Below are 19242 nucleotides of genomic sequence, written 5' to 3' on the forward strand. Positions count from 1 at the left end.
CCTGCCTGCGTGTCCCGTCGCAGTCATCCAACGCTCGCTCACCTAAACACTTCCGCCCACAAATCGTCTCATCTCAGATCTCCTTCCCGGCCTGCGATGCTGCCCTATATTATCCCCCTCTCCTCCAGCTTTCTGTCCTCGCTCCTCCTCGCCTTTTCTCAGCCGCCTCGTCCTCCCCTGTCTATCGCCCTCGCCCCTCGCATACAATGGTTCAGGGTGGCTACTCCCCAGTGCACGAGGCCAGTCTCGTCGATCCTGCTCTGCATTCACCAGCAGTGCTCGAGTTGTTGGATGTAAAGATGTCCCGCACCCTAATCGGTAAGTCGCAATGGTTCTGGCCTGTTGTGGCGCGTATTTACCCTCGCGGTCTAGAATATGTCGTCGACTGTGTGGTCGAGACGGTCGATTACGCCATGGGTCGCCCCTCGTCCTCTCGTGGACGCTCGTCATCACGGCAACAACAACACTCGACCTTCCTCAACTTTGTCAACAACCTGCTCACAAAGGCCGAGGTCAAGGTCCCGGTCCTGCTCGTCGCTCTCGTCTACATCGACCGGGCGAAGCCGCATCTCCAAATTGCTCTCGAGCAGTGGGCATGCGAGCGTGTATTCCTCGGCGCGCTCATACTCGCGAACAAGGTTCGTTCCGCATCGCATCTCGGACATACAACACAGCATGCTGATACGCTTTTTTACTCCTACCAGTACACAAACGACTCGACGCTCAAGAACGTCCATTGGGCGCTCTGCACTGGGGTCTTTGGCAAGCGCGACGTCGGCCGCATCGAGCGCGAGTTCCTCGATGTCCTCGACTACGAGCTTACCCTCCACGAGTCGGACCTGCTCTCACACCACGACGCGATCATGTCCATCGTCGCGCCTGCGCGTTTCGCCCTGCGCACCCACCACACCGTGTCTGAGCCCGCGACGCCCCGCAACCACCATCGGTCGCACAGGAAGGCGTCCCCGCCGCCGTCGCTCCCCTCGCGCTGGAGCGTCAGCACAGACTCGGACTCGGACCACTCGACGTCGCCCTCGCAGTCGCCAATGCCGCTCACGCCGCCGCACGCGGACGTCGAGCCGACATACGTCGCCGCGATCTCAGCGTCGCCCGAGCCCATCGTCGCCGCGGCCGCCCCTGAGCCACACCCGACACCGGCAAAGGCGAAGTCTGTCGAGGTCGTCTCGCATCCACCGCACTCGCATCGCCGCTTCTCGGCGCTGCACAACATGCTGCGCTCGTTTCCGATACCACACTTCCACCATTCGTCGTCCTCATCCTCGTCAGCGTCCTCGCTCGCGTCCGTCTCGCCCGTGTCCGCGACGAGCAGCAGCAGCTCGTCGATACCGCGGTACAAGGCTGTTGCACCGGCGTGCCCCGCGACCATAGTCGCGGCATGAAGCCTCCTCCTTCGGTGCTTCTGCCTGACGCGTCTCCCGCAGGGCCCTGCGGGCCTGTGCGGGTGCGCCATGACATCATGACGACGGTCCAAAAAGTTAATCGCATGTGCCTGTTGTAACTCATCGCTATCTTAGCCCGCTTACTTACTTTTTCGTCTAATCTGTCTGTGCCATTAGAGATCACGCTCATGTGTTCTTTTCGTTCTTTTTCGTTTTTTTTTCTTCCTGCTCATCGCAACAACAACCCAACTGTATCATTACTACTCTTATAGCTCGCACACACACCCGCATTGTCCCTAGCAATTTTTTTACTACTACTACTCGCAATACACATCATTGCCATGCCCACACACATCACACACACACACATACGCGTGCACCGCCCAGCCTGAGTCAGAACCCGCAGAACCGTGCCAACGCCAAGTAAGGTTACTGCGCGCGCGCCCCGACAAACCGGAGGCGGGTTCGGGGGCACGCAGTGTGCGATGAGTAAGCGCTGACCAAGCCGCACACGTACGAACCGCGCAGCCCTCGGCCGAGCCGGCCCCTTACGGCGTCTGGCAGGCGCGCGCGAGTCAGCACTGCTGACGCGAACGCACACGGGCCTTTCGCTCTGAGCAGTGAGCAGTGAGAGCTTTCGGGCGGTTTGCCCAGAGGCGAGAGGGCGGCGGGCCTTGGCCGGTGGCTCCGTTGACTCGACGCGCGGCCGTGTGGTGACGCGGCGGTGGGGACGGTGCCGGTGCGCGTTTCGCTAGGAGGGGGAGGAGCGTGCGACGTTGGCCGGGCGAGACGGTAACAGGCGGCCCCTGCTGGTGTGTACTTCTCGAAGATGGCAGAGAGCCTGACGAGCTTATGTGGCGCAGCCGTGGTTCCTCGCAGGTGCGATTCAGGTTCTCGAGCACGCTGCGGCGGTACACGAGGCACTTAATGGCACCATGAGCTCACACCGGAGCTCTCCCGGCTGTTTTTGTTCGGGGGAAAGCCTGTCTCGGGATATGCGAGGCAAGTAAGATCGTGTCCTTTTCCAGTGTATACTGCGAGTTCTTACACACAATAGCACCCCCCTCCGTACAAAAACGATCGTTCCAAATACCGCGAAGTCAAAGCACCCTGACCGATATCTGTCGCTGCCCGCGTGTGAACTAGACGACGCACGAGTGTAGTCCCTGTACGGCACTGCTGCAGGCCTCAGGCTCACGAACTGTCGAGCTCTCCGGGCACACCCCGGTGTGTTCCCTTCGCCACAAGCGCAGCGCGCGAAGTCGCTGTCGCACGGGGCCCACGGCGCGGGATCTCATCCACACCGGCATCCCTCCCACCTCCTCCCACCCTCCCAAATATCGCAGACACGCGATGCCTACCCCGGACGCCGTACCGGAGCACCGTGCGGCGCCCATAGAAAATGCCTCGTGAGGGCGTCGTCCTCGACTCGCACCGCGCCACAAGCGTAGGAGCGTGGGTGGAGGGTGCGCCCACCACACACGACGCGCTCGCGGGGGACCCTGCGACGCGTTCAGGGCGCAGCAATGCGCCCCTAAGTCTTTGGAGCTGCCAGTATGTGCGACGCGCTTGGATTCCTCACGTACGAGCGTAGCAGTGATCTAGGGCGCGCGCACCGCTCCAGCGCGTCTGAGACTCTACTAGGGGCGTCTCCGCACGACCCGACCCTCTCCGGGCTTCTAGCCTGAAATGCACTTTGGTGATCACCTCTGCACTGCGACGCCTGGGGACGCCACGCTCAGAGCCCTCGGGCGGAATGTGCTGGCTTGGTGCTGGCCTGTTTGGCGCGGCTGGCCGGGCGTGCGGCCGATGCTCACCATTCAAGTCGTGCCGATACGTGCTACTGCCGGGCTCCGCGAGCAGCAAGTAGTACTGAGTACCAAGTGCCGGCAGCTCCGTGCGCGCGTACGATGGGTACCATGACAGCAGGGCCCGTTGCCACTTGCGGGCCTTGTCAACGAAGCCAGCTACGGATGCGCCATGCGCAGGCGCGCCACGGATGTCCCGTCGGCCGTTCGGTGCTCGGGTTGGAGTGCCTACCGCTGACATTGGGTAAGTCACGCCCTCTTGACGTCGTGTCTTTCGTCATGCTGACTGTTTCGCCAGGGAGAATGCGGAACAATGAGATGTATTTGTTCCTTCCATGTCTACTTCAGCTTGCATACATCGATTTGCGTGACATGCCAGCAGAAGTTTCTTCAATGACATGGTGAAGACGGTCGTTCGAGGTTGCTAACATATCATGCACCCTGGTCCGCCCTTGTGCCATCCAGATGCGGACGGCGGCCGTCGCCTTTTTCTCTCAGCAAAATGGAAAGCGGCGGTGATGGACATGGGACCGGCGTCCGCGACGTCTTTGACGTGTACCCGGGGCATTTCCTCCTTGACTACCAGGCAGCTGTGGTGCTTATGGATGGAATCGTGATGCGCTATGCCCTCCGGACCTGCGTGCAAGACAGGAACTTAATTACCTTACCCACTTCTTAGCACCCCATGCGAGATCTAAACCCTTGTTTACGAAACGTATTCTAGCTTCGACTCCAATAATGCATTCACACTTCATTTCACTACACCAGATTTTATGCCAAGCTCTCGCCGCCTCGAAGATTGTTCACTACCACATATATGCACTCACTCGCGGCCGCCCTGCCTTTTCAGCTCAGCTTCCCGCCCGACGCTGTCGCTTTTCCCTGCCGCATATAGTAGGGACAAAGTGCGCTCGGTCAGGGTTCCCTTCGGGCTGGGGAGGAACCCTTCCCCGATGCCCGGCCTCAGGGGCGGCCAGCACTTAGCAGAACAGGAAAGCAGAAATGCCATCATTCACACTATACTTTGCGGAACGCAACGTTCGTCGTCCCATGGTGATCCCTGCACTCGACACACGTCGAAGGAATCCCGTACGGAGGCGGGGGTCCTCTTCCGCGACGCTCTGTACCGTTTTATCTGGAACTTGGGGCCTGTTCGGCAGGCACCTTCTCGCCACGGGCTCATCGTAGGACGCCGGAGGCTATGGAGGTGGTACATACAGAGTCCGACGAAAAGTGGTAATCAGAGACAGTGTACAAATGCACCACGAGATCTAGAGGGGCTGATCTACCAGCTGCCGCGGATCAGAGTCTCGTACGTGTTCTCGCTTGAGATGTCTTAAACAGAGCAGAACGAGGGAGCCTGCTAAATTCGAGTCGCCTACACAGCTGCACGGATGAGACTGTGGTGACAGTATCTGGGAGATATTGAACATCACCCGGGCGCGATTTCGGTCATTCGAGAATCTGATCGTTGAGCGTTGGTTTTTGTCTGACCATGTCATACAAGTCTCAAGATACTCCGCATCCAAGAATCTGACCATATTCTCAAAACCCAAGAATCGTGAGTCCGCCCGTCAGAAATTCTGCGCCCAAGACTTGTGCAAATGAGTTTTTGTGCTCGCAGCACTGAACTATGGGGAACTAGGCATGTCACTTCAGAGGCTCTTCACCACGACGCGAGCACATGTGTACGCGAGCTTGACAGCCGTGTCGATTTCAACCTGCGTCCATGCCCGCCAGTATCCTGAGTGTATCGAACGCGTCTCCATGTCGAAACCGCGCAAATTCATCCTTGCCTCCTTCATCGCCCCCCGAGTATGATCGGCCCACCAATCATATTTCGGTTCTGCCTCTACGCAACACCTTTGACACATCATCCACCTTATTAAGCTTGCCGAATGCATCATGCCCATGTCAACCGCTCCGCCCGCACATACTGGCCGGTCTTGCTGAACTGCCCGGGGCTGATCAGGCTGCGGCTGACGACCAACTAGAGATGAATCCTCTAGGGTCTATTCATGACCCTCAGCTACCTAGCAATCCGCTCGACCAGGTATTTGGCAACTAAGCTGGGCTGACTGGGGCAGCCAAGTCCACATTCTTCTGAGTGATCACTACCCGTGCAAGGAGAGATGCTCCTTGCACCCCCGGCGCCCTCAGATAGCTCTAGTACCAAAGCAGAACCTGATTTGGAGATGCAGTGGTCTCCTTGAGGATGACCACGATACTGGCAGCATACCGGTCTTGTGGGGGCAAAGGTACCAGTGAGCTTGATGATGGACCATTCTCCATCCCGCAGCCTGCTGCTCCAGCATCCGCCATGGCTCAATATCCTGCAGCCTAGGTTATACATATGTTCTATTGTAGTCTCCCGTCATTCAATGTGCACTTTTATGTATCGAACACGAACGAACGTGGGCTCTGAGGCTCTGTGGGCGCCATTCTGTTGCGGGGAGATCTCGGATCGGGGCGGATTTCGCATTGCACAAAATCATGATTTCGGTCGTACGAATCTCAGACAAAAACCAAGCCTCAAAGATCACGATAGTCCGGATCCCAAAATTTGCCAGATCTTGAGCTCCACAGTCTCATCCGTGCAGCTGTGTAAGCTACTGTATCATCCTCTCGAACACATTCATTGCGGAAGAATCACAGCCACCAGTGGCAGTTCGGTAGCCGGGGGGTTGGCCTATTGCCGAGGTTTCGGGCGTCTGATGAGTGGTGTCTATGTGTTGCCGGCGGCGACGCGTCCGTCCCTCATAACATTGCTGCTCGCCCCTATGCGGGATGGGTCAGCGCGCGCGAGTCATAGCGTGAGTCAGAACGTGAGTCGGGGAGCCACAACTCTATTAGAAATCGTGGACGCGGCTGTTGCCCAGGAGAGGGGCTGAGGTGCATTACACGTGCGTTTCAGCACGTCTCGGGCTGCGCATTGTCCAAGTAGTTTCATTCCCGAGGCTATCATTCAATCCGGCTTATGCTTTGGATTTGAACGCCTAAACTGGATTCAACAGTCTACAGCCGTCCTGCGACTGTGCATACAAAGGTGCGTGTGAGGTAAAGGTAACAAAATGGACTGGGGCCGAGCTGAAGCCAGTCCAGCTCAGGCTGTCTGAGGCGCTACTTGGCGCACCCGGAAGTGGACCTGCCAGTCTCGTGCAGCTACAGGTTGCAGGCCGACCAGTTCGAGGTTGGACAGCGTGATGGCACCGGGCCCCAGTCTCCAGCGCGTATCAGCTCTCAGGCATTTCGTCAACGATTCCTGCAGATCGCGTTAGGAAACACATGCGAGGTCCAGAACGTGAGAGAACGTACGTTGATGAATGTTTGCGTATAGAGGCTGACGCACATCGCTAAGTCGGCCCGAGACGTCCCGGAGTGAAGGAGGATACTCGCCGACCAGGGCTCGTAATCAGGCCACTATGTACACGCCATGTTCTCGTCAGCACCGAGCCCGAAAAACACGTAAGCTTGGATGCACACGCACCATGATTCTCAAAATCATAGACCTTGGGCACTCAACGAGGACGTCCGGATCCTGCAACTCTGCGAATCTTCCATTAAGAGCATCAAAACAGCTGATTCCGCATCCCCGAGGGCCGTAAACGTAGAACATGATGGGGGGCATGAGTAACACTTGCGCAGCGCGCCCCCCGCGTAGCTGCTGAGCCTGCGAAGGCCGATAGACAGTCTGCGGGACCAGCCGCTCTGCGTCCGGATGCCTACTTGCTAGGTGTCGCACTGTCTGTGATGTAGAGTCTGGTGTAGCGACGACCGCCGGTGGACTGGTGCCGGGTCGCACGATGGGGCTCCGTATCATGGTTGGCGGCCGAAGTTCCGCGGTAATAGGCGTGCCTCTGGCTGACTGCACGGCACGATACTGCCGGAGTAGCTTGCGCGTGCTGAGTCTGCCTCCATCGCTCTCCGGCCGGCTGCTGGAAGCAGAATCGTTTCCGGAACTGTCTGCGTCGCCATACGGACGCGACAGCCGAGCCAGTCTCCTGCTGCCGACAGCTGACGTTCTCGAGTGAGCGTGTAGCGACGCAGGAGGTTGGAACATTTGACCGAGTCTATGGTAGACTTCGGAGGAGCTGGGTCTGTCTTTCGCCTTCTCTTGCCAGCAGAGAGTTAAGAGAGACCTCAGCGATGCTGGAAGGTCGTATTTGGCTGTATGCGGTGGCGGGCGCTTGCCATCGATAATCGCTAACGAAGCTGTGACTGCCGGATAGTCGTGGAAGGGGGAATCGCCATTGAATATCTAGAACAGGAACAATCAGTTATAAGTTCGTCTATGACGCGAACAAACTTACCGCCCAGACACACATTGCGAACGAATGGACGTCGCTTTCAGGGGTATGGCGAACATGTCGTAGACCGTATTTCTCCGGAAACAAGATCTCTGGTGCCATATACCGGGTTGCGCCCGCAGAAGCAGAGCCAACGCTGGCGAAAGACGCATCACAAAAGTCTGAAAGCCCAAAATCTGCCAGACGGACATGACGACCGGCGTCGATGAGAATGTTTCTCTAGAATGATGTTTGTGAGAGTTTCGTGGACACAGGAGACATCGACATACGACGTGTAAGTCTCCATGCACCACATTCTTGCTGTGCAGGTATGCCAAGGCCGAAGCTATCTCCGCTACCTGCACCTGGGTCAGAAATTGTGCACCTCGAGGCGAACGTTGATACACTCACGAATTGCTTGACCTCGCCAAAGACAAAGGAGTTGGTCTCGATAAAGTCCATGATATTTCCATGTGGCATCCACTCGGTTACTAGACAAAAGCGTCCCTCAAAAAGTTCGCGGTCAACGCCTATGAATCCACAAATATTCGGATGGTTGAGGCTGTGTAACAGTGTGATCTCGCGGCAGAACGTCTGTAAGAATGATGAGTGAGCGACAATGTACAAAGAGCTGCAGTAACAGACGGAACCTTCAGAATTTTGGATACTTCTTCGGTTTTTTGTCTTTGAAAGTCGTGCATGGTCTTTAATGCCACACAGCGCCCACGGTATTGGCCGATGTGGATATCCGCATACCCTCCAGCGGCAACCCGCTTTGTATCTTTGAGAATAACACCTGCGAGGAGCAAGCCATCTGGAAGCTGGCAGGAGGCCATCGATAATCTGACGCTTATGCGGCGCAGTTGGTCCCTGAAGGCCTGTGTCCCTGCGTCCGGCGCAGGAGATTTGATCCGTTGCGAGAAAATGCCCTGCCAAAATACGCTAGAGTACAAGACCTGCAACGATGTACGGTCAACTCAGAAATAGACATGTCCTGGAGGCAATACTTACTGAATCAGTAAGCGTCAAGAATGAAGCTGCGTTGTCCCCACGCAGCTCCATGATTTCGTCTTTGTTGACGGATACGGCTTGCTGCAACATTGCGAGAATGGCGCAGTCATCACTTTCAAGAGCTCCCCAAAGTGAGCCCCGACGACATGGCAGCGCGGAACCTAGATGTCTGGTTTCCACAGATAATCCCGCGCAGTAATTGAATATCACGTAGTCCCGAGCACACAGGCCAGATAAGCCCGGTATGGTACGTACGAGGGCCACATGTCCGCCGCGAGTTTCCACGTTCGACGGCTCTGCTATCCGCACGCGCTGTAAACACGAGGCAACCCAAATACGCTTTTATAAACCTCCCGGGAGTGGACTTTTCTTCAACCGTACCGGCATGAACAGTGCGGTAACAGAGGTGTAGCTCTCGGTGAGTGTCATGCGCGTCGCTGTGAGTACCGAACCCGTTACTGACCACCCTTCCTGAAAGGTACGGTCAGGGCATGACGACGCAGGCTGTTCGTGATGAGAGTTTCAATATCGAAGATCAGATCCTCGTCCCTTGCGTCACCAGCGTAAGGCATCAATACCTGGACACTGCCATAAGTTTTCGGTGCAGAAGATGTCATAGCCAATTCATGAGCCAAGAGATGGCAACGCTGCACAACCAGATGGAACACTCAAGAGACCTTTCATATCATCATGGTATCGGGGTGCGTAACAAATCACTCCCCATTTGTAGTAGGCTCACGCATCGCGGTCTTCCAGTTCCAGTCCAAGCCTTTCAGTGAGCCCGTGGGAGATCCGGAGTCGTGGTGCATTTATAAGGTACGTATTTACTCAATGCTCATTTGGATATCAAGAGTCACAGGTGAACCCCGTAGCGAACTGCAGCGCTTGTTGCGAATGACGTCTGCGATTTAATGAGACGAAATGAACGCACGCATGTTGTTCATTCTGCGTATGTCGTCATTTGGGCCGCTTTATTGTCGGTAATATTGATGTTAACATGCACAGATATGACTCGCTTCTAGAGTTAGAGGCGCTCTGCAGGTCAACCGCCAGTTGTGTCGACCTGTTAGTCAAAACAATATCACATCGCTCAAAGCTGGTAGAGGTAAGCTCTAGAGTGTCTGTCTCGTAAGTTACTGATCATTGACAGTTTAGCTCTCCCGTGTTCGAGATGGTGGTCAATGCGGAAAAGACACGTCGGGTGTCAGCTCGTTCAACATTCCGGCGCTTGATATAGGGTTAGGGTTAACCTTGGGAACGCCGATGAACGCCCGGCCGCCAGTCAAACAGCGTTGCTGCACTTGAGAAAATCACAATTCAGTTTCACCCGCAAGGATACGCTAGCGCAGGTTGGATGAGTTGTGTAAATCATGCTGACATTGTTTTGAAGCAGACTAATGCTACGCTCGCATAACACTAGGGCGGGCTTGCCGCATTGCCAGTGTTCACGATTCATCCGCCGTTGCTCTAATAAGAGCTTCGTGTAATGACGAGCGAGGGCGAATGTCACACGGGAAGGGCTTGGGGTAGCTTCAGCAACTATTAGTATGCACTCTTCCCAGCAACAAACGAACACCCACCAAGCGAACCCGACGTTATACTCCCCACTCGGCGTGATCTCCATCCCATGTTCATCCTTCGCCTTCGACAGGTTAAAGACCGCGAGCATGCATGCGACTGCGATCCATATGGCTTCGTACGCCAAATACCGTCCCGGGCAAACCCTGCGCCCGAAACCGAATGCCGCGTCGGGCTCGCGCACAGAGGGGTCGAGCTTGCCATCCTTCATGAACCTGTCCGGGTTGAAGCGCAGGGGATCTGGATAGGCTTGTTCGTCATGCAGAATGGCCCTGGTGTGGTGCGGTCAGTTGAAGCGCTAACGGTGACGGGGGAAGGACGCGCACCAGGAGTTGGCCAGCACAAGAGATCCCTTCGGGATGTAGTACCCACGATAGACGTCGTCGGCGATAGAGCAGTGTGCAACATCTGCACGCGTCATTAGGGCGCGTCCTTTGGTAGCGACATTAACCCAGGATGTCTTACCTATGGGCAACACCGGGTTCCACCTGAGTGATTCCTTCACGATAGCGTCGATGTAAGGCAGGTCGTCCTGGTCAGCGAACGTGGGCAGGCGGTCGGGACACACTCGGTCTATTGCTTCCTGTGCCTGGGTCTGGATTTCGGGGTTCAGCACTACCCCTAAAATGAAGGATCCTAGTGCCGACACGGTCTAGGACAATGTGTGTTAGTCTCTCTCTTGGGTGCGGAATCATTTGCGAGCGCTTCAGGCAACGTACGGTGTCCGAGCCTCCTATTGCGATAGCAGATATGAGCGATGGGGTCGTGAAAATTGGCGGTGGAGCGCACCTGCATACATTGAACCCAACGCAAATTTGATGTCATTCTCTGTGTAATCCCCCGCGTCATCCCCGGATTCAAGGCTTTCTAGCAAAAATTTAGCAGCGCAGTCAGGCGCATCCCCCCGGCGCTGCCAAGAAGTGAGAAACACTTCTGTACGCGTGCTCATACAGGGGAGCGTACCATGTGCTCTTTCACGACCCCGAACGGCTTATCGCGCAGCTCTGTCACGTATTTCCGCCAAACTTTCGCGTCACGTTGGAACTTTGCACCGGGGAACCATTCTGGTATATGCTTCACTGCATACCTTGTCAGCCCACAGCACAATCGTGATTAGAGAGCCTGCTTACAGAACGGCATAATGTTCACCAGGTATGACCCCGGACTGCAAGTTGCCACAACAGCGCCGACAGCGTGCTCCGCAGTGTCGACATACGGATCGTCTCTATCCGCGACCTCAATCCCATACGCGATACGCATAATCTCGTATCCGGCCATGCTGAGACTCGTCGCGTCAGCCAGCACTCTACTTCAGTGATACCACAAAACCTACTGCCGGAGATGGTTCATGAACGCCGTGGGTTCCCGGAGAAGACTACGCAAGAACTGATGCGACGCCTGCTCTTCGAGACTGCGGAAGCGCTTCACGACCTGGGGGCCGAGCTCGTGCTGGAACACCCTCCGTCCGTTCCGCCAAGAGTCATCGTACCGCCGGAAGGCGACGTTCCAACCGAATTCGCAGCTGTGCATGTCTTTGAGTGTTATTTCGCGGAATTTATCTGATATGGACTCACAGGTCGTTTAACATAGGCATCTCGGGTCTACGCATAATCAGCAACTTGATGCGGGGAATAATAGAGGGACTTACCTGTCAGAGTATATCGCAGACCTCTTGTCCAGCAGATCGTTCGCTGCTTCCAGCGAGTTCACGATGATGATGTTGCTTCCAAGCACATTCAAACGCAGGATGTCAGAGTCTGATAGACACGCATGCGCCACAGGCGTCAGCCAGCTGCGTATTCATTAGATACTACCGCCAGACTCACCGTACTCCTCGCTCCAGCGTATGTACGTCGTCCAAGACGGGTTGTCTGGCATGTCGAGTAGGTTCCCGAGTAGTGGCAGACCGGGTGGGCCGGGCGGATGCGAGCCTTTCCTCTTCTGCTCTCTCCTCTGGGCAGCCCACCGCACGAGCAGGATAATTGTGAGGCCTGCGAGGCTCTGCAAGATGGTCGTGGTCATCGTCACCAAGTCGCGTTCGGAGAGAGTGGTAGAAGTAAATTCAACAAGAGAGAGGTCGTCACCAAGCTACATGCAGATATATGTGTAGTTGAGACGCTCAATATGCGAGTGATCGCTTGCGATCTGCATGCCTGCATGCTCTGATTCTGGGGTGCTACCGAGGCGCGGGGAGAGCTCAGCCGAAGCTATGGGTCACGAGTGCGAAGACTGAGGGTGCTAACCGTTAGTAGTAGTTTGTTATCGATATGGTCCAAGCTCACTCACCACTACCAGAACCATGGATCTTCGTAATTTCACCGGAGTATGCCCTTCGACGGATAAGATGCAGGCGGTTGAGAAGAAAGAATATTCAACAGAATTACATCGCGACGGCTGCCTTATAAAGGAAGGGCGCATCAGCTTTGTGGCGCGTTGATCTCCGACTGATGGTGCCTGACCGACGCGAAGTGGAACACTCGTTGCCATGGGCGCCATGCTTGGAGCAGGATCGGAACCCTTAGATACGCGGGAAGGACGGTTTTAGCTCTCTGTCCTTAAACTGCTACGCTAACTCAGAACTGTGCCGGCGTCCGCGAGGGGCGGATAGCCCAGCGAGTGTTGTGTCGCAAATTTCCGTTTACCCTCATGAGGGAGCCGCCCCAAGATTGCATCAAAATCGCATCAAAACTGCCTCACGAGGCCATCGTGAGGCCCTCATGAGGCAAATTTCGTGTCGTGATGCACATCACGATGCCCTAACGAGGCTTGTGAGAGAAAAGATCGCTATTGATGCGTCATGATTTTGGGAAAAAATTTGCGACATTGGCAGCTGGACGCAGAAACTTTCTTCCATTGCTTTGCCATTTCCATGTGCCGGCGAGCAGATATCCCAGTTACTGCCATAAGGCTAAACATCATCCCGCACAGAGTTCTTCCATCAGTCTTTTCCTTCACCTCCCAAAGTCAGCAGACAAGAACACGTCGGCGTGTCCCCGCCCGGCGGCTTGATGGCCGCACAGTGCATGTCCACATCCTTGCCGATGTCAAATGCGGCTACGAAACTCTCAAAAGTGACAGAAAGCGGGTCGTATGCTGTGTCGGCCTGGTGCAGGTGACCGTCTGAAGGCTTGAAGCTGAAGAGGGAAGTGGCATTACAATTGAAAGGCTTCGGGATCGCATCAGGAAACAATAACCATGCTACCCGACGCTACCCGAGCTAGGTAGTGCTCCGAAGCGTTGGGTAGCATCGGGTAGCATGGTAGTGTTTCCTGATGCGTGACCATCGCCCTGTTTTCTTGATGTGCGTGCGGGACGCATGCCAGATCTTTATGAGGACGAGCGGAACTTCCAGAACGCGACACCCCTCATTCACATAGTCCCTCGTCGGCGAGCTCTATGCAGGCTACCGCAAGTGCCAGGGTGCCATCACACCTCGCGTTGGTGGCTGTAGCGTTATCGGGGAAGTCGGGGAGCCACCCCGCGCAGACGCGGTTCGCGGGACGCTGTGAGAAATGCAGAGTCTTAGATGTTGTAGCATAGAGAAGAAGGATTTCTAGGACGGCGATATGAAAAGGATGCGTTGGAAGTTCGTCTGTGATTTCAACATGCCAGCGCTTGGATTAGGGTTAGGGTCAACTTTGAGAGGAGTTCTGCACAGGGACGATACTTATACTTGAGGCTATCCAAGCTTATCCAAGTCAGACGCGGTAGCGTTCCTTCTGGAACAGTCGCAATATACAGCGTGTTAGATACATTGTCGTGTCAAAACAATTTCAGAACAGGCTTCTAGTTTCTACTAAACGCTCCTCGAACCGCTCACAACTCGTCCGTCGTCGCTCGAATGAGGGCCTCATGTTCCTGCGAGCGAGGGCGGATATCGCACACGAACAGCTTCGGATAGCTTCACCAACCATCAGCGTGCGTCCCTCTCGGCTAAGAAAGTTGACTCACCAAGCGAAACCCACATCGTACTCCCCGCTGGGTGTGATTTCCCGCCCGTGCTCGTCCCTCGCCTTGGAAATGCTGAAGGCCGCGAGCGTGCATGCTACGGCAATCCACATGATCTCGTGCGCCATGTGTTTGCCCGGGCAGATCCTTCGCCCAAAGCCGAACGCCGCGTCAGGCTCGCGCACGGCGGGGTCCAGCTTGCCGTCCTTCATGAACCTGTCCGGGTTAAAGCACAGGGGATCCGGGTAAGTCTTCTCGTCATGTAGGATAGCCCTGGTAACGCGTGAGCCAACCAAATCACCGGTTGTGAAGATTAGAGAGAGACGTACCACGTGTTGGCCAGTACAAGAGAGCCTTTTGGAATGTAGTATCCCCGATAAACGTCATCGGCCGTCAAGCGATGCGGGATATCTAAATACGCCATCAGCCGACGTTACAGCAATAGCGACATACCATAAAAACGTCCTACCTATCGGTATCACCGGATTACATCTTAGCGACTCATTCACGATAGCGTCGATGTAGGGCAAGTTGTCCTTATCGGCTAACGCGGGCAAACGATCAGGACACACTCTGTCGATCGCCTCTTGAGCTTTGGTCTGAATCGCAGGATTTAGAACAATGCCTAAGATGAACGATCCCAGCGTCGACACAATCTGGAACAAGGTCAACCAGACTCTCACATAGATGTGGGACCAGCCGAAAGCGCGTCAGCCCACGTACCGTATCTGAGGCTCCTGTTACGATGACAGAGGTATGAGCTAGATATTTAAGACAACAAGTAGTGGAGCGCACCTGAGTACATCGAACCCAGAGCGAACTTGATGTCATCCTCGGTGTAGTTCACTGTGTTATCACCCGATTCGAGGCTCTCCAGCAAAGACTTTGCTGCGCAGTCCGGTGCGTCGCCGCTGATCTACGATGCATGTGAGAATCATATCTGTGCACTGCACGCTCATACAAAATCACCACACCATACGCTCTTTTATAAACTCGAACGGCTTGTCGTGCTGGTCTGTCATGAGCTTGCGCCAGACCTTTGCATCGCGCTGGAATTTCGCGCCTGGGAACCATTCGGGAACATGCTTCACTGCGTCATACGTCAGCCTATACTGTAGTAATCGAGACCAATTGACTCACAGAAGGGCATGATATCGACTAGGTATGCACCAGGGCGGCAGACCTCCACGATCGCTTCGGCAACGCGTGCTACAGTTTCGATGTATGGGTCATTTTTTTCTGCGACTTCGATCCCATATGCGATTCGCATAACCCCATATCCTGCCATGCTTGAATGCAATATGTCAGCAGCCGCGACAAGTGATTAATGGAGCGATAGTACTGGCGGAGATGATCCATGTATGCCGCAGGCTCATGGAGGAGGCTGCGCAAGAACCTGTGGGTCGCTTGCTCTGTGAGGCAGCGAAAGCGCCTCACTACCTGAGGGCCGAGCTCGTGCTGGAACACCTTTCGCCCGTTCCGCCAAGTGTTGTCATATGGCCGAAAGGCCAGGTTCCAGCCAAACCCACACCTGTGCATGTTCTTGAGTGACGCTTCGCGGGGTCTACCCGATATAGACTCACAGATCATTCAACATGGGCATTTTGGGTCTGCACACGTTGAGAAATTGGACGACAAAGGTAGAAAATGAGCTCACCGATCTGAGTATATCGCAGACCTCTTGTCCAGCAGGTCGGTTGCCGCTTCCAGTGAGTTCACAATGATAATGTTATCTCTTAATACATTCAGACGCAGGACATCAGAGTCTAACATACACCCATAGAGAGACTGGTAAGTTGCTTGTTCACGAGATAAAGCCACATGACTCACTGTATTTCTCGCCCCAACGTATGTACGCCATCCACGTCGGGTCGTCTGGTACGTCGAGCAGGTTCCCGAGCAATGGCAGACCAGGAGGACCGGGCGGATGAGGACCTTTCCTTCTCTCTAACATCTTCTGCGAGGCCCACCGCAGGATAAGAATGAGTGTGAGACCTAGGAAGCCTTGCGTAGTAGTCGAGAACATGGTCGGCGGGCTGAGTCCAAGGAGGGTGGTGGATGGGAGGTGAACGAGTAAAAATCGTCGCCAAGCTCTAAACGGCGTATAAATATGTGTGCCATAGATCTTAAATCCGTGAGTGATCGCTTGCCTTCATTCCTGAACGTTCCTGAGTTTATGATGCTGACGGGTCACGGGTAGGGCTCAGAACGAGGGGAGCCAAATAGGGGCGCAACATGAGAGCCAAAGCGTTAACCGTCCATAGCAGCATCCGTTATGCAAGAATTTCCTATTGTCACCGCATGAACCATAACCTTCTGTGGCCTTGCGACTGAATTCTTCGACAAATAAGGTACGGGTGCTTGGGAGAAAAGAAGGGTCGACACGGTGATGTAGCCGTAATTTATCCTCGAAAGGTAAGGGCGCAGCAGCTTTGTGGCGCCGCGGCGGAGGGATCTCCGCCCGGCCGCTTGGATTGTCGCGACGGCATAAATGGGACCAAACATACAACCACGGTAAAAAGACACTCCGACAAAACGCTATCACTGTCATCAGTCACGCAGCATGTACAGCTTTGGTGGCCTTACATTTCAACATGGCTGAGGCCGCGGAAAAGTAGAACTTGTCCCAAGAAATCGCTACTTTCCCAAACGCCAACTCGCAGAAGTCGAAGAATGTCCGAAATCGGAGAAAGGTCGGATCCAAGAGTTGCCCCGCTAACTTACTCTTGAAGCGCACACTGATCTCATGAGTAGTGGATGGCGAGCTCAGCATTAGATTAGTCGGCATCAGGGACGACGCTCGCAGGCTTAGGCCTTTCAAGCTACAACCAGAATTAGCAAGCATTGTGGCATGAGCTCGGGTGCACTACACTGTTGAAACTCAGCCAATTTAGCTACCAAGCGTGGCAGTTGTAACGGCATGCATTGCAGGTATGAGAACTTTCACGTACTCACCGCCACAACCATAAACCGCTTCTTCAAACCATCCAAGTAGGGAAGACCATGCGGAGGCAAGAAAACACGAGATGGACAGTAGAAACCAATGTCGCCTGTCAAGCCCAGTAGTGCATCCCTTCAATCTCGACATCAGCTCTGTATGAGGCTTCTTCTTGTCTTATCCGAAACGCGACTGGCGACTTGGCTCGGGAGGCAACACAGTCAGTGCTTGTTGCAGTCAATCAAGGGCAGCCCTATAACTTTCCAAGCAATCGTTGGGTCTTCGGCACCACAGGGCCACTGGGCGCGGGTGCACCCTGTGCTTCGGGGCCAGGCACAGGTGGCGAGGCGGAGGCACTGGAGGCGGCGGGAGGCCGCTCCCGGGCGGCAGAGGAAGATCCGGAGAAGAGTGCCACACGCTACAGCACTGTCAGTAATGCCAGGTGGTGTTGAAGCGCCTAGTGGCTCTGGCTCGGCGTTCCGCCTGGCATGGACTTAAGGTGGACATCTTAGATTAGGCGCTGCTAATACGTAGATAGTGATTGGACAATCATATGTAGTGCTCCCACGCACGGACCTCTTTATGGCAGGCTTCCCCATTCTAGCAGACTTTCAATTTTGCTTCCTTTTAGTATATAAGGACTCCTCTCGCATCCCCACTCTGCGTGCTCTTTCCCTTCGCACTCAGACTAATCCCCCGTGTGTATTAGATCGTGCCCGCGTGCCACTTGCCAGTTCGCGCTCGCGCAGCCCAGTCGTCGTATCACGACAATAGGTTATGAGCCCCGGCTTGTAACTGGCCCCCATCTACCCTCCATCCCTCACGAGTCTTCACTCGGAGAGATCCGGCACCAGCCGCACATTAGCTCCATAACACCTCAGGGTCTTTACCCCAAGTGTTACTCCACATTGCAACACGGACACTAGAGACCCTCTAGTGCATGTCTAGTCCATCTGCATCACGCCCACCTTCACCAACTGCACCGACACCTGCACCTGCACCTGCACCCCGTCCTACACGTTGCACTCCCGCCGCTCCTACTACACCCTCTCAATCCGCGTCAACTGCACCTCGCCGCACAACGACAATGTCCTCCGCCTCCGCATTCGCATCAGCCACCGGTCCGCCATCGATGAAGCTCGATGCGATTGGAAAGCTCAAAGGCTCCAGCGACTACCCACGCTGGTCCCTGATGATGCAGCAGTACTTTATTGCTGCACGCGCATGGAAGGTCGTCGACGGCACCGAGAGAGCCCCTGTCCCAAGCAGCTCTGTCTCCGCTGCGGACATCGAAGCATGGGAAACGACGAACGCATACGCGAGGTTCTACATCCTCAGCACGCTCGGCGACGAGCTCCTGCACCTCGCGAACCCAGTGGACATCACAGCCGCCGCGCTGTGGAAGAAGCTGAAGGACAACTACGCCGCCTCCACCACCATGTCGGCATTCGTTAAGTTCCGCGCGTACTTCTCGCACGCGATCACGGACAGCGATGACCTCGCTGCCCAACTCGACGAACGCGCCCGACTCTGGCAAGAGGTCAGCGCCTCCGGGATCCTCCAAACCCTGGAGCTCCTGCAGATATTCGGCCTGCTCACGGCCCTCCCCGACTCGTTCAACAACGTCGTGGAGCCCATCCTCGCAGTCACCAAGCCCGCCGACTTAAAGCTCGACGACATCCGCAACCGTCTCCTCGACGAAGCGAAACGTCGCAGCTCCTCCACCAACGTCGCCGCTTTCCACGCACCGAAGGCGTCTACCTCAGGCAAAGCCAAAGCTGGCAAACCTGATGGCAAGAAGGGCAAGTGCAACTTCTGCCACTACAAAGGCCACTACGAGCAGGATTGCAGAAAGAAAAAGGCCGCTGCCGAAGAGGCGCGAAAGGGCAGCAATGGCAAAGCCCAGGACGGTAAAAGTAATCCGTCCGGTAGTAGTACTGGTCACGCATCTGTACATGTAGTCACCGCCGAAGGAGCCGCTGCTCCTGAGGCCAAAATTCACTCCGCTTCCTGGTATCTCCACGGTGTGAAACGCTGGATGTTAGACTCCAGCTGTACACGACACATTACGAACGACCTGAACGACTTTGCTGAGTACACCACCTTTGCGTTGCCTACATATGCAACACTAGCAGACAAGGCAAAAACGCAAGTAAGCACGCTCAGTTCAGGTGTTGTCGAGGGCACTACGCTCGTCGACAACAAACCAGTAAACATCAGGCTAGAGAACATTCTCTACAGCCCTGCAATGTCCGGATGGCTAATATCCGTCT

At 55.2% G+C, this 19242-nt stretch overlaps 5 protein-coding genes across 5 annotated transcripts in view; 1 reads left to right on the plus strand and 4 right to left on the minus strand.

Moving 5' to 3' along the window:
• Window positions 1–1400, plus strand: part of PHACADRAFT_160926 (uncharacterized protein) — a gene marked incomplete at both ends in the record, with an annotated part of 2061 nt that extends 661 nt beyond the window's left edge. The window contains one exon of the mRNA XM_007395274.1: window positions 705–1400. Coding sequence (XP_007395336.1) covers window positions 705–1400 — 696 coding nt within the window. The remainder of the gene's footprint in view (window positions 1–704) is intronic.
• Window positions 1401–2741: 1341 nt separating this feature from the next.
• On the minus strand, window positions 2742–3968 carry PHACADRAFT_255256 (uncharacterized protein). Its single transcript, XM_007395275.1, has 2 exons — window positions 3507–3968; window positions 2742–3452 (listed from the first exon to the last, which is right to left on the minus strand). The coding sequence occupies exon 2, from the start codon at window positions 3447–3449 to the stop codon at window positions 2979–2981; it is 471 nt and encodes a 156-aa protein (XP_007395337.1). The 5' UTR covers window positions 3450–3452; window positions 3507–3968; the 3' UTR covers window positions 2742–2978.
• Window positions 3969–6311: 2343 nt separating this feature from the next.
• PHACADRAFT_255260 (uncharacterized protein) lies at window positions 6312–8288 on the minus strand (the record flags this gene model as incomplete). Its single annotated transcript, XM_007395276.1, has 7 exons — window positions 6312–6470; window positions 6524–6628; window positions 6696–7466; window positions 7519–7734; window positions 7785–7853; window positions 7906–8088; window positions 8136–8288. Coding segments are annotated over 7 exons (1656 nt in total), but the record flags the coding sequence as incomplete, so codon positions are not given.
• A 1549-nt stretch (window positions 8289–9837) lies between these two features.
• On the minus strand, window positions 9838–12320 carry PHACADRAFT_119876 (uncharacterized protein). The gene is made up of 12 exons (XM_007395277.1): window positions 11910–12320; window positions 11732–11840; window positions 11658–11684; window positions 11417–11605; window positions 11214–11362; window positions 11047–11162; window positions 10873–10993; window positions 10803–10816; window positions 10549–10735; window positions 10404–10491; window positions 10086–10355; window positions 9838–10035 (listed from the first exon to the last, which is right to left on the minus strand). Exons 1-12 carry the CDS (start codon window positions 12103–12105, stop codon window positions 9951–9953), a joined length of 1551 nt encoding a protein of 516 aa, XP_007395339.1. The 5' UTR covers window positions 12106–12320; the 3' UTR covers window positions 9838–9950.
• Window positions 12321–13869: 1549 nt separating this feature from the next.
• PHACADRAFT_208527 (uncharacterized protein) lies at window positions 13870–16108 on the minus strand. The gene is made up of 12 exons (XM_007395278.1): window positions 15862–16108; window positions 15689–15797; window positions 15615–15641; window positions 15374–15562; window positions 15172–15320; window positions 15006–15121; window positions 14827–14947; window positions 14755–14768; window positions 14501–14687; window positions 14361–14442; window positions 14035–14304; window positions 13870–13984 (listed from the first exon to the last, which is right to left on the minus strand). Exons 1-12 carry the CDS (start codon window positions 16055–16057, stop codon window positions 13900–13902), a joined length of 1545 nt encoding a protein of 514 aa, XP_007395340.1. The 5' UTR covers window positions 16058–16108; the 3' UTR covers window positions 13870–13899.
• Window positions 16109–19242: the final 3134 nt, after the last annotated feature.

The sequence above is a fragment of the Phanerochaete carnosa genome, assembly GCF_000300595.1.
Source record: "Phanerochaete carnosa HHB-10118-sp unplaced genomic scaffold PHACAscaffold_5, whole genome shotgun sequence".
In the NCBI taxonomy this organism is placed as follows: Eukaryota; Fungi; Basidiomycota; class Agaricomycetes; order Polyporales; family Phanerochaetaceae; genus Phanerochaete; species Phanerochaete carnosa.

Bases quoted from the DNA above. Each gene is read 5' to 3' on its own strand.
- PHACADRAFT_255256 (XM_007395275.1), bottom strand. From the start codon at position 3,449: ATGTCAGCGGTAGGCACTCCAACCCGAGCACCGAACGGCCGACGGGAC.
- PHACADRAFT_119876 (XM_007395277.1), bottom strand. From the start codon at position 12,105: ATGACCACGACCATCTTGCAGAGCCTCGCAGGCCTCACAATTATCCTG. The intron at 11,606-11,657 runs GTGAGTCCATAT...AGACATGCACAG, and splicing joins ATGCCTATGTTAAACGACCT to CTGCGAATTCGGTTGGAACG. The intron at 10,036-10,085 runs GTGGGTGTTCGT...TAGTTGCTGAAG, and splicing joins TATAACGTCGGGTTCGCTTG to CTACCCCAAGCCCTTCCCGT.
- PHACADRAFT_208527 (XM_007395278.1), bottom strand. From the start codon at position 16,057: ATGTTCTCGACTACTACGCAAGGCTTCCTAGGTCTCACACTCATTCTT. The intron at 15,798-15,861 runs GTGAGTCATGTG...GGTGTATGTTAG, and splicing joins ACGTTGGGGCGAGAAATACA to ACTCTGATGTCCTGCGTCTG. The intron at 14,443-14,500 runs GTAGGACGTTTT...TGGCGTATTTAG, and splicing joins TAATCCGGTGATACCGATAG to ATATCCCGCATCGCTTGACG.